At 40.2% G+C, this 11,436-nt stretch overlaps 1 protein-coding gene across 1 annotated transcript in view; it reads right to left on the bottom strand.

The window, feature by feature from the left end:
- Nucleotides 1–3,257: 3,257 nt before the first annotated feature.
- The window catches only part of SNAPC1 (small nuclear RNA activating complex, polypeptide 1, 43kDa), an 8,325-nt gene continuing 146 nt past the window's right edge, over nucleotides 3,258–11,436 (bottom strand). Inside the window, exons 2-10 of the mRNA XM_010180521.1 lie at nucleotides 10,668–10,849; nucleotides 9,273–9,413; nucleotides 8,715–8,819; nucleotides 8,380–8,538; nucleotides 7,925–7,999; nucleotides 7,230–7,292; nucleotides 6,104–6,245; nucleotides 5,260–5,343; nucleotides 3,258–3,292 (exon numbers count right to left, since the gene is read on the bottom strand). Coding sequence (XP_010178823.1) covers nucleotides 3,258–3,292; nucleotides 5,260–5,343; nucleotides 6,104–6,245; nucleotides 7,230–7,292; nucleotides 7,925–7,999; nucleotides 8,380–8,538; nucleotides 8,715–8,819; nucleotides 9,273–9,413; nucleotides 10,668–10,849 — 986 coding nt within the window. The remainder of the gene's footprint in view (nucleotides 3,293–5,259; nucleotides 5,344–6,103; nucleotides 6,246–7,229; nucleotides 7,293–7,924; nucleotides 8,000–8,379; nucleotides 8,539–8,714; nucleotides 8,820–9,272; nucleotides 9,414–10,667; nucleotides 10,850–11,436) is intronic.

Here is an 11,436-nt window from a genome sequence, read left to right as displayed (position 1 = left end):
GGCTGCGGAAGGGAGCGGCGCTGCCGCCCCCAGGGCCGCACCGAGGCCCAAGACCGCTGCCCGGTCAGGCCAGGGGGAAGCGGGAAAGGCAGCACTCCCGGCCGCAGCCGCGTCGCCCCACGGCCCCAGGCGCAGCGGCCGGGGCTGTGCGCAACGCACGGGGGACTCGGTGAATTTTGGCAGAAAAAGCCTGCCTGGGGAGCGAGGTGAGCAGCTTCGCTGTCTTCCCAAATGTTGTGCCATCTCTTTGCACGAGTCCTCCCTGGACCTGCCAGTAGCCTGCATACCATACAGCAGCCAGTTCCGTGGAGTTCCTCAACACTCAGCTCTGTGTCAAAACCTGGAGACATGGCAGGTTGCACTGAGCCTGTCCCCAAGATTTAAATGCTACCTCACTTTTGATCGCACATACAAAACTCTCTTCTACAGAAACAAGCTACTGTCTATGTCCTATAACCTGTAATAGCCAATACCTGGCCCTTACGCCCATCTTTATTTTCCATAACCAGGTTTACACTTCTATGGCTAAAGATGAAGCAGTTCAGTGCCTGTTACAGAAACCTCAAGCTGTTCCAACGTAAGTTTACTTTTCATGTTTTATTGCAGCCAAACTCCAGCATAACACAGAGAAGACTGACCCAGGCCCTGAAGCAAGACAGGGCTCTAGCACATGGCTCTTGTAGCTCATGAAGTTCTTGCAGTCCCATTTCCAAGTGGTGGGCTGCATACAGGTGGAGGAGGGAAGCATCCCCTTACCAGGCTTAGTCTGATTTCAGGACAAAGATGAAGAGGGGGCAAGGAAGCCAGGACCACATGGAAACCTTTGTGAAATGTGAATGGGCAACTCCAGAAGCAAAATGAACTTCAAAATGAAACACTCCAGAAACAAAGGGATAAAACATCTGTGTCATTTGAGTAACTTGCTATGTATGTGATGAGAGAATATAAACCCACTGTGTAGGGTCCTGTTATGTAAAACATCTAAGCATAGGTCTAAAAGGAACCTCAAGGTATCCTCTAGTCCATCTCCTGTCTCCAAGGCAGGATTAGGTCTACCTCAGACAACCACCACTAATGTTTTTCCGACACTGTGTTGAACTCCCACAGTAAGAGTGACCCTGCTGTTTGTTGTAAGGACAAACTGTTTCCTTAACTGCAAAAATCTCTTGTAAATTCACGTTGCTGCAAATTGTACAGCTCTGCCTCAATGAAGAGAGAAAATTAATCACCATTTCCATAAACACACACACACAGAGCTGTGAAGACTGTTCACTGTCAAACCCTTTCTTTTCCAAACAAAACTCTCCTGCAGTCTTTTTGTTGCCCTTTTTATTTTCCGTATTTATTTAAATTGTTCTAGAGGTGATGTCTACACCCCCCCAAACTGTACACAGCACAGATCACCACTGCTATCCATGGTATTTGGAACTTTCCACGTCACCCCCATATTGCTGATCCACCTCCAGTGTGAGGACTGCTAAAACCTCCAGATTGAAAATTAATGTCATTTAATCTGTCTTCACAAGTGCAGCTTTTTGCACTTACCTTTACTTAAGTAGAACTTACTGATTTCTACCATTATAAGAAAAAGAAATTATATTGGAAAAATGTCTTCCACTTACAGGTGACATCAGTTTAAAAACAGTTAAAGTGTTTTAAGTTAAACGGTTTAAACAGTTAAAGTGTTTTAAGCTTATTCTGCTTTTCATCACCCACATTATACTGGTAAACATTGCACAGCACTAGTTCAGTCCTCCACTAGTAACTGTGACTACTACGGTATGACCGTAGTTCTTCAAGCAGTTGTACATCCATCATAAAGAAGTAAACCATAAACCATATTTCTCCAATTTATTTACGAAAACTGTAACACCACCACGTTGCCCCACTCCCGTCCACCAGGTCAGGTGGAAGCTACACTGCAGTTACAAAGATGAAGTTTCCTGGCAGCCCACGGTATAAACTGAGGCTATAACCAGAAGAGAAGCTAGATACTTAAAAACAGTATTATTGGAAGTCTAGCTTTACTCTTACTGAGGTGGTGGGTGGTTGTTTTGTTGTTGTTGTTGTTTTTAATAACAGCTGCTTGGTTCAATGAAGCGTTTTAGGAAATCCCTCCCCTGTTTTTAAAAGCCTGTAATTGCCCATCAGACTGCAGCAAGGGATTTTTTCTTTTTCCTAAAAAAGATTACACTAGCACTATGAAACCTTGCTACAGCCGTCTCTAAATGCTCAAGGTTACTGTTTTGAACTAAAACCACTGCATACAGTCAGCAGTTCTAAGTCTGTCCTTAAGCATAACTTCCCTTTTACATCTACATAATTTTATAAACAAATTAAAGAACACATTTTCATAGTTACAACAGTAAAATAACTGCTAGTTAAATGCACACATCTTCATGCCTAGTCAAGCATTTGCATCCTTCCAATGCTGACGTTCAAATCATTTTCAGAAGTGTGCACAGGGAAGATTCATGTCAGTGATTATTGAAAATTCTGAAAAATCTTCCTACTCACCTCTTGGGATGGTTCAAAGATACACAGAGAAGCAATCAAGACAGTCACGTTATGAAAAAGTGCCACCACAGGGAACATTATTAAACATATCCCTTGAATATGTTGAAATAAACTCATGTCATATATATGAAATAATATTATTGTGCATTTAGGGTCATCTGCAGAATTAATAAGCACACTTCACATTTCTTCATTCGAATATACAATGCTATCAGATCTGCTGGAGACAGAGTACAAGAAAAGGCTTATCACCAAGTTTATTTCCAATACCTGTGGGATCAAACCATGAGAAACATTGCTGAAGTTGCACACTATAAAATGGAGTAAGTAAACTGTGAAAAATAACTTATTGTACTAATTATCAATGGTCAGTAACCTTAATTTTAGGTTAAGAGATAAAAATTACAAACATCTCACTGGGCAAATATTTTTTGAGCTGTTCTTTTAACAGACTCAGCTCAAACTCATGTTGTACAAGCTAAATACAAAAGCAACCGTCTCTTCTCTTTCCATCTCAAACAGGCAAGAGCAACTTTTTCTCCCACAGGCATTCACCAGGTGCTGTACCACGAGACATCTAAGGTACACCAGTCACTACCGCTAGTCCAGCATCACCTGTAGTTCTGGTCCCAGACACTTCTTGTGGTGAGTTCAAAGGCATCCAAAACAAGCACTCTGTGTTATATCTGACATTTACATTGTCATTAAAATGAACAGCAGGGCTTCCCCAACCGGATCCTCTAACATCTTCTTTTCTTCTTGGGGAGAGATACTTCTGAAAGGCAATAAAGAGATTTTTCTGACAAGCTTTTCAATCTATCTTCCCTCATGGAAATGAGTAAAGTAGAATTAATTCTAGCAAAGAAAATTAATTAGATGAGCTCTTGAGATCCCCAACCAATCCCTCTCTCCATGGTTTTAAATATGGGAAAAAAAATCTTTCTAGATTCTACAGCACACTACCATTCAAAATATAAATTAAAGTATAAAATAAATATAAATTAAAATTCCACTGATGAACAAAATACCGTACTTCAAAATTTATTCAATCTTGAGAGCTTTCTGCTCCTCATGAACACCTTTAAGATTTCAGTGTGAATTTGACAAACTGAATACTCTCAAAATTAAGCACAAAATACCTGAAGAGATTGTTCATGGTATTTTTAATGCTTCAGAATTTTGCTGGCAAATTCTGAGAAATGGAGAATGTTCTTGATTTAGAAATGTTTTGTCCACACTTGAAGGAAAAAAGTAAGTAACGTACAATATTAAATGCACCACTGCACATTCAATCTGAGCATCTAAAATTGAATGAATGTGCATTGCCTACACCTAAGTGATCAGGGATTGTAATCTCATCTCAGGACAAGATGCTATTTGGCTTTTTAAAAAAAGCAAATATAAGCGTGCTACCTCACTACAAACGTATTGTAATCATTGTTACACTCCCTTGTGTGAAATATCTTTCTGTTACATACAATTTTGGATAGTAAATTAACTCCAAAAGATATACTCCTCACACTCATCTATGTCATTAAAGCTTTCCAGGAGTTGTATTAACCCCTTGCTCCTCCTTTAAGCAACCTAATTAAATCCTACTCTTTCGGGTTAAGAACCAGTACCTCTGGTCTATCAAGTCTGTCTGCCACTGACCCATCAGTCTCAGCCTAGCTAGAACTGCCAGTGGAAGTCACGCCTTGAGCTGGCCAGCTCCTCTCCCAGAAACACCATTCTTGCTTGAAACGCTGCAGCAAAGCAGTACCCTGGGCTCTTCGCAGGGCACGGCTAAATAAGGTGCCTCAAGATAAAGAGGATGGGATTTTCTTTGTACCGTGTCTTTTCCATGGTGCTTATGTTCTCCTCAAGCAATACTGAGAACAGACCCTGAAGCTTCTGAGCTGCAGAGCAGTCAAGATCATCTAACATCTCAATGTGTACAACATGCATTTGATAATTCTGCAGAGCGACTCCACTATCAGCTTTGAGAAACCTGCTTTACCATTGCTTCCAAATAAAGATTGTATTATGTCTAGTAACCCATGGAACCTGCTGTTCCCAGAATGTAATGAAGTCTACACTGAAAAACAGGACTCACAAGACTTTGTCACCATGTGTGTTGCCAGTGGAAGTCACGCCTTGAGCTGGCCAGCTCCTCTCCCAGAAACACCATTCTTGCTTGAAACGCTGCAGCAAAGCAGTACCCTGGGCTCTTCGCAGGGCACGGCTAAATAAGGTGCCTCAAGATAAAGAGGATGGGATTTTCTTTGTACCGTGTCTTTTCCATGGTGCTTATGTTCTCCTCAAGCAATACTGAGAACAGACCCTGAAGCTTCTGAGCTGCAGAGCAGTCAAGATCATCTAACATCTCAATGTGTACAACATGCATTTGATAATTCTGCAGAGCGACTCCAGTATCAGCTTTGAGAAACCTGCTTTACCATTGCTTCCAAATAAAGATTGTATTATGTCTAGTAACCCATGGAACCTGCTGGTCCCAGAATGTAATGAAATCTACACTGAAAAACAGGACTCACGGGACTGTCACCATGTGTGTGCTCATAACGAAGTCTCAAATCAAAGCTTACATTTTGATGCAAAAATTTACGGGCCAAAAACTAATATGGCTTTTGCATGGTAGCAACACATGGCCCAAAACATCAGCTTTAGTTTCAGAAAAATACAGCATAGTAGAGAGCTATTAAAAAACAAGTCATCATTTTCTGAGAATTTCAATCACTGTACCTTCTTCATCTGAGTTCTCTTCTTCTGTGATTACAGGCATCCCAATATGCTGAGTAACAGTTTCCTTTGCCCCTCGCATTTCACCTGTAGATAGATTTTTAGGAAAACCAGTCAGCTTTCTTTTTTTCTTCTACATCTCAGGTCCAGCAGTGAAAAGATTGGTCATTCTCTGCTCTCTCGACTTACGAGTCAAAGACTGTAGTGAAACACCTACATTTCACAGGACCTTCATATGGCTCACTAAGGAAGCCTTCAGTAACAAGTAATTAACACTGCAAGTTTAAAGCATTAAATCACCAACTTAAATATTAATCACCAACTCAGTCCAGAGAATTCAAAATGCCCTTGTGCCTCTTCATTTCACTACTGTTTTAGGGTGAAGCAAAGGCAATATTGCCTAATGCTCACCTCTGAAGAGGGATGGATTTTCTCAGTAACTTTATTTTCTAGCAGCAGCTAACCAAGTCAGAAATCAGACCTGGGAACTCTGAAATGAAATCTCTGTCCTCAAAACAAAGTTCATTCAATACAATAGGAAAAATTAAGACACTGTCACACAGGACATGCCTTTCCAAGGTCACGCCTTTCCAGAGGAAAAATAGCAGGACTACGTAGGAGATGTCAGATTAACAATAAACTGCACGTACTCATGTAGTCTTTCTACCTGACCAAACCATGGAAATCGGACAGAAAGGTTCAATTAAGACAATGGTATCACTTAACACTCCTTTCATCTTCTTCCTCCACCAATCAGCAGTAAAATTTAACCCAGGAGCCTCAGCTAGCAAAGCAATGGATAAACTTTGGCAGTCTCTCCAGGTTCACAAATGCAATGGAGAAATACCTTTGATTTCCAAAGAATCTCTTCTCCTCTCTGGCTGTGGTCGCCTACTGTTTTTTTTACTTCGGCTTGGAGATTTCCCATAATTCGATCCTGATTCAGAAGATTCTAATTTTACTTGGCGATGTCTTCTGGATTTGGAAGCCTAAAACCCAAACATAGACATGAATGACACAGCAAAGCTAAACTTCTACAGCCAGGCTGTAAGTCAGCCAGTACTTGACAAATCAGCAGTGACCAGAGCATCAACTTTCATGTCAGGGTGGAGAAGGGGTAGAAGGGGACGGGGAAAGGACAGGGGGAAAGGAGAGGAAAGATTCCCACTGGTTACTGTTCTTCAGTTACTCAGGCAATACCCTTCTATGATTTAACGGGTGTATCACTTAAAATTCAGGCAATTAAGCATTCACTTGTTTTCAAACCATTCTCTGTAGGTGTCAACCTGCACCATGTTGCACACTGCAGCACGCAAGCAAAAGGAACAATTACAAAACTGCTGCACCATAAAGCCTCCATACTGAGATACTTTGCTTAGGTGCCTAGAAAACATGATCACTGCATATTTACAAATCTGGACTGTTTTACACTCCAGAACTCTGTTTCATTTAATAATGCATTTTCCAATAAGAGATATTAACAAACAGGGAAAGTTGTAATATTTCTCATAGGCCTGCTATAAAAACAGACAAATAAACAATATTTTTAAAGTAGCAGTTATTAAAACAATGTTTCTAAGAGCTTCCAACTGACTTCAAATCTCCAAGACCCATTTCCACAAGCATCTTCAGAGATTCCAGTATCCCAGCTTCGAGGAATTTGAGAAATTAAACTTGCAATTATTTTTATTCTACCTACTTAAAATTCCATCTACTTAAATGGAGTGTAGACATTAAAAGACACCTTGTAAATGAAAATCATCCAAACATAGACCAAACCTGCACTTTTTCAAGAAATCTAACAATAACAGTAAGAGCTTTGGGTATCCCCAACATCTTAGGAAGACTAGAACATTTAAAGGCTGAATTACAGAGTGCAATTTTAACCCATTCCCTTCTGACCCAGCATTTAACTGGTACTTAAAGCTGCCCTTTAAAAAGAAATACAGCCAGTCATCAAATTTTATACCTACCTCAACAACTGCAGAGTAAGACCTGTATTTGATTTTAGCCAATGCATTTGCTCTTTCAGAACCCTGCAAAAAATCCAAGAAATAGGTCAGAAAAAGTTTTCATGTTCTATTACAGCAGCATTGAAATTAAATTTCACATCAGACAATCACTTGAGCAATATCTCACTACAGCTCTAATTCTAGAATTAGTTCAATATAAATAGAATGCTGCCAAACTGTTGCTTAAAGAAAAATAAAAGTTCAGATTTCATTAAAAAGGTAGAGGCCAATTTTGAAAAAGAAAAAACAATAAAAATTGAAACTTCACATCTTACTCAAATTCAAAGTTGAAATATGCAGGTAAATATGAGCTAATTTTGTGGCACAAAAAATGGATATTGCATTTAGCTGAAACTCCAGGAGAAGCCATATAGCTGTTTGGTCAAGAAAATGCAGCTCTTTCCCCTCTTTACCTGAAAGACTATGACAAGCATGTAAGAGCGATCACAACAGTGAATGCTCACAGCTTAACAGAAAACTATGTAAAACCAAAAGCCAACAAACAAACAAGAAAAACCAACCAGCCTCACTAGCTATTCCTGGAACTTAATATGACACTACCAAGCCTTGACATACGCTGCTTAGCCTGTGATCTGAAGTCAAAAAACTAACAGATTTGGCCTGCACAACGTAGCCAACTAGTTTATTTTTCTTACCTCTGATTCCAGCAAAGTCTCTTCTCCCTTTTTGTTTGATGTTTCATCAGTTTCTTTAGCATTTAGGAATAATTTCTGGGGAAAAGAAAATTAAATGTCTGTCATACACAAGACACCCAAAATTCAAGAGTTGTGAAAAACACAACAAGTACGCATACACACGCCCATTTTCTTCATCAGTCTTACACTGTGGCCGTTCCTTTATGCAGCAATAAGTGTTACAGAGGTGTTTCATATGGTCATCCCAATACTGCCCATCAGTATTGTCTTCCAGGGCTTACCTCTCAGCAATCATTTATGTTATCAGATTGGCAGCACCAACACCATAAGTCTGCCTAGCGTTTTACTCATTCCATGCCTTCAGTGTTACAGTTCCTTCTGCTTAAGTCTGAGATTTACAAAATATGTTCAGAGATAGACAGTTCTTACATGTTTACACAGCTGATATTACCTACCATTCTGTTCCGCTGCCATTCCTGATGTTCCAAGGTTATATCTTTAAGATTAACTACAAATTCATCTTTTATCAAGCTCAGGGCCTTGTCTGGCTGGGATTTGTCAGCTGAAATGACACATTTCATTTTCTGATAATGGTCATGAATATTCATCAGTTCCTACAATAAAAAAAGAAGAGGCTCTCTTCAGGAAACATGCAAGCAAAAAAGATTCCAGCAGAAGACTTACAAAGGACAAAACTGTGCTAATTAGAGAAGTGATAGCTCTTGGACAACAGAAGAATAAAAACAAACCAAAGCCCAGTGATTAATCTGTAATGCAAAAGTTACTGTACCTCCAATACATCATTAGTGATGAGGCTGTTTACTCTGTTACTTGGGTCCTTAAATTCTTCTTTAAATTCATTCTCCTCACTCTTCTTCTTAGTTCTGTAGTTTAGCTAAAGCAAGACACAATGTTCTGTAACCCAAAATGGCACCACTTCTTGAGAATTCTTACCGCATATCCAACAATCAGGAGATACTGAAAGGCGTAAAACCATCTCATCAACCACTGCATGCAGCTTCACTGTCAAGTGCTCAGTGTCAGCACTTTTCAAAAATTGTTCCCCAGCCAAGAATTTAATCCACCACCCAGACTCATTTCCACAAATGGCAAGACATCTGAAATTTGGTAAGAGCATTAGATACTCAACAAATATTTTCAGGCGAGAAGCACGCCACATTCAGACATCCTCTACCCTTTACGTCACATATCTAGTTACATAAAGCAAGACATGCCACATTTCAACATCCCCTCAAAGCTAAATACATGAGTGCTGTTGAACTGTTAGCCACAGCTAAAGCTGAAGCTATTTTATTAAAAATGTTAAGTCATTTATGTAATAACCCACTAGCTTAGGCATTGCTGTGAAATGGAACGCTCTGGCAAGTCGCAACGTCCTAAAGATGTATGCTGCATCATAATGTTGTGAGTCTATCAGATCCTGTTGAAATCTCTGGATTTCAGCCCAATCCTTGAGCGCGATTCTGATCTGCAACAGAACAGTTGCATATTGTTATACCAACCTATATATTTCAACAAATAAACATTAATTCAGTTGACTACTGTGATCACGTTATACTATACACAATACTTGGATGTCTGGGGGGTAGCATGTCACGTAATCACAGAGCTGCAGAAAGGATCCTACTGTAACATTAGTTATTACTCTCAAAACTTTATGCAGATAAGCTTACTACACTGTTGTGTTAAATAGTCTCACTGCAGTTTACTTTGACTGTGACGTGAAACACAAGGCCTTTTTGACATTTGAAAAAGTCTTCATATTCCAAGACACCTAAAGCAATATATACCTCAGAGACTCCCCCTCACCAGACAATTAGGAAAAAATACTCTTACCATGATCTACTGCCCATGAAATGCTCATAAAAGTATCTCTGCCTTATTTCTTGCTTTTTCTCCTCTCATATCTACTATGCCCACTTCATTTTCTCTCTATCTAAGTTAGCTTCTTAGGTAACTCAGATAACATCTCAGATAACTCCTGTGCTCTCCAACAGTTGCTATATAACAGTGGTTTTAAAACTGCCTAAATTCATCTCCATAAAAGGTACCGACTTCCCTGAAGTCAAGATACGAGACCTAATGGCATTACTGCAGACTACTTAAACTTCATTTTTTTTTTTAAGAATCTGGAGTCAAATGTGCATATGCACACAACATACATCACACAGTTTCCAAGTAAACCACTTCTCCTTGCACTGAGTTTCCAACACCTTTATATACTGGTCTCTTGTCCTAAAAGCAGCAAGGAGCCATGTCATTCAGTCATTCACCCTTTCAGCCTACTTATGAATTTCACTTCTGGTTAACAGGAACTGGAAGTAATTCAGCAAGTCTTCAATCTGTTGAAATTCTAAGGAATAACTGGGGCTGCAATAGAGTTCACTCTACAGCTGATGAGAGCAGAGCACGATGATTGTCTGTTCCCATTTTGAAAGCCAGTCTTCATTTTTGAACAGAGATGAGCTTCCTATCTGACAAATAAGATTTCTGAGACCACAGCTACAATTTAGGAGGCATAAGCAATATTTTAGTCATCACCACATAAGTTCTTAAACCCAAAGGTGTCTGAAAGGCTACATTTTCCAAAGGGAACATCTGGTTCTAAATACTTTAAGAAAGCAAGAGTAAACAGTCTACCCAACGATGACAAAGTAGACAGAGATACACCACATATGTTACATCTAGTCTCACCTAAGAATAAAAACTCAAGAACAATTACCTTTTGTTTTGGCTGACAAAGCTGAGTATTATAGAGCCCGTACAAAAGGTACAGAGCACCAACTCGAATCTGGAAAGCATATGGGGGCAAGAAGTACTGCTGTGCCAGTTCCAGAGTCTCCTTTGTGAGCTTATTTCTCTCCAAAGCTCTTATTCTACCACTAAAGTAAACAAAAATGAAGCATGTTAAAGCAAGTAAATATAGAAGTCCAGGCTTTAGAAAATCCACAATACAGAAACAAGATTTAGGTTATTTTAGAACATATTATCATAGGGCCCAAGTTCTCAGAAATCTTAAAAGACAGCCAGACCTTAAGCTCTCACACAGCACTACATGCAACTCTCTGTATTAAATTAGATCTAAAGTGAAAAACGCAATGTCCTATAACTATAATGCTTAATCTCAAGAAGATTGCATCAAGCTCCCCGAGGAGCAAGCGTTCAAATCACACGCACAAAATACATTGAACTAATAACTGTTTTTCGACACTACACAGGGACCGATGCTTCACTGACATTTACCCACACACCAAGCAGGCAAACCTTTCTCAACAACTACGCCTGAAGGGAAACACGGCTCACCACACGCCCTTCTGAGGTCCCCCGTACTACGCCGGGGCAAACTCCAGCGGGGAGCTTTGGAAGGGGAAAGACGGGCTCTCTAGGGCGCGAAAGGGCGGCCGAACCCGGTGGGGGGCTGGCAGCGGGCAGGCCGCTAAGGAGACGGCCCGGAGAAGGGAGGGTGGGCCGGCCCCCCTCACTCACTGGAA

This window comes from Mesitornis unicolor, unplaced genomic scaffold, assembly GCF_000695765.1.
Source record: "Mesitornis unicolor isolate BGI_N332 unplaced genomic scaffold, ASM69576v1 scaffold18603, whole genome shotgun sequence".
NCBI classification, from domain to species: Eukaryota; Metazoa; Chordata; class Aves; order Mesitornithiformes; family Mesitornithidae; genus Mesitornis; species Mesitornis unicolor.
The sequence above is the reverse complement of the archived record's forward strand: the minus strand, read 5'-3'. Positions and strand labels throughout refer to the sequence as shown.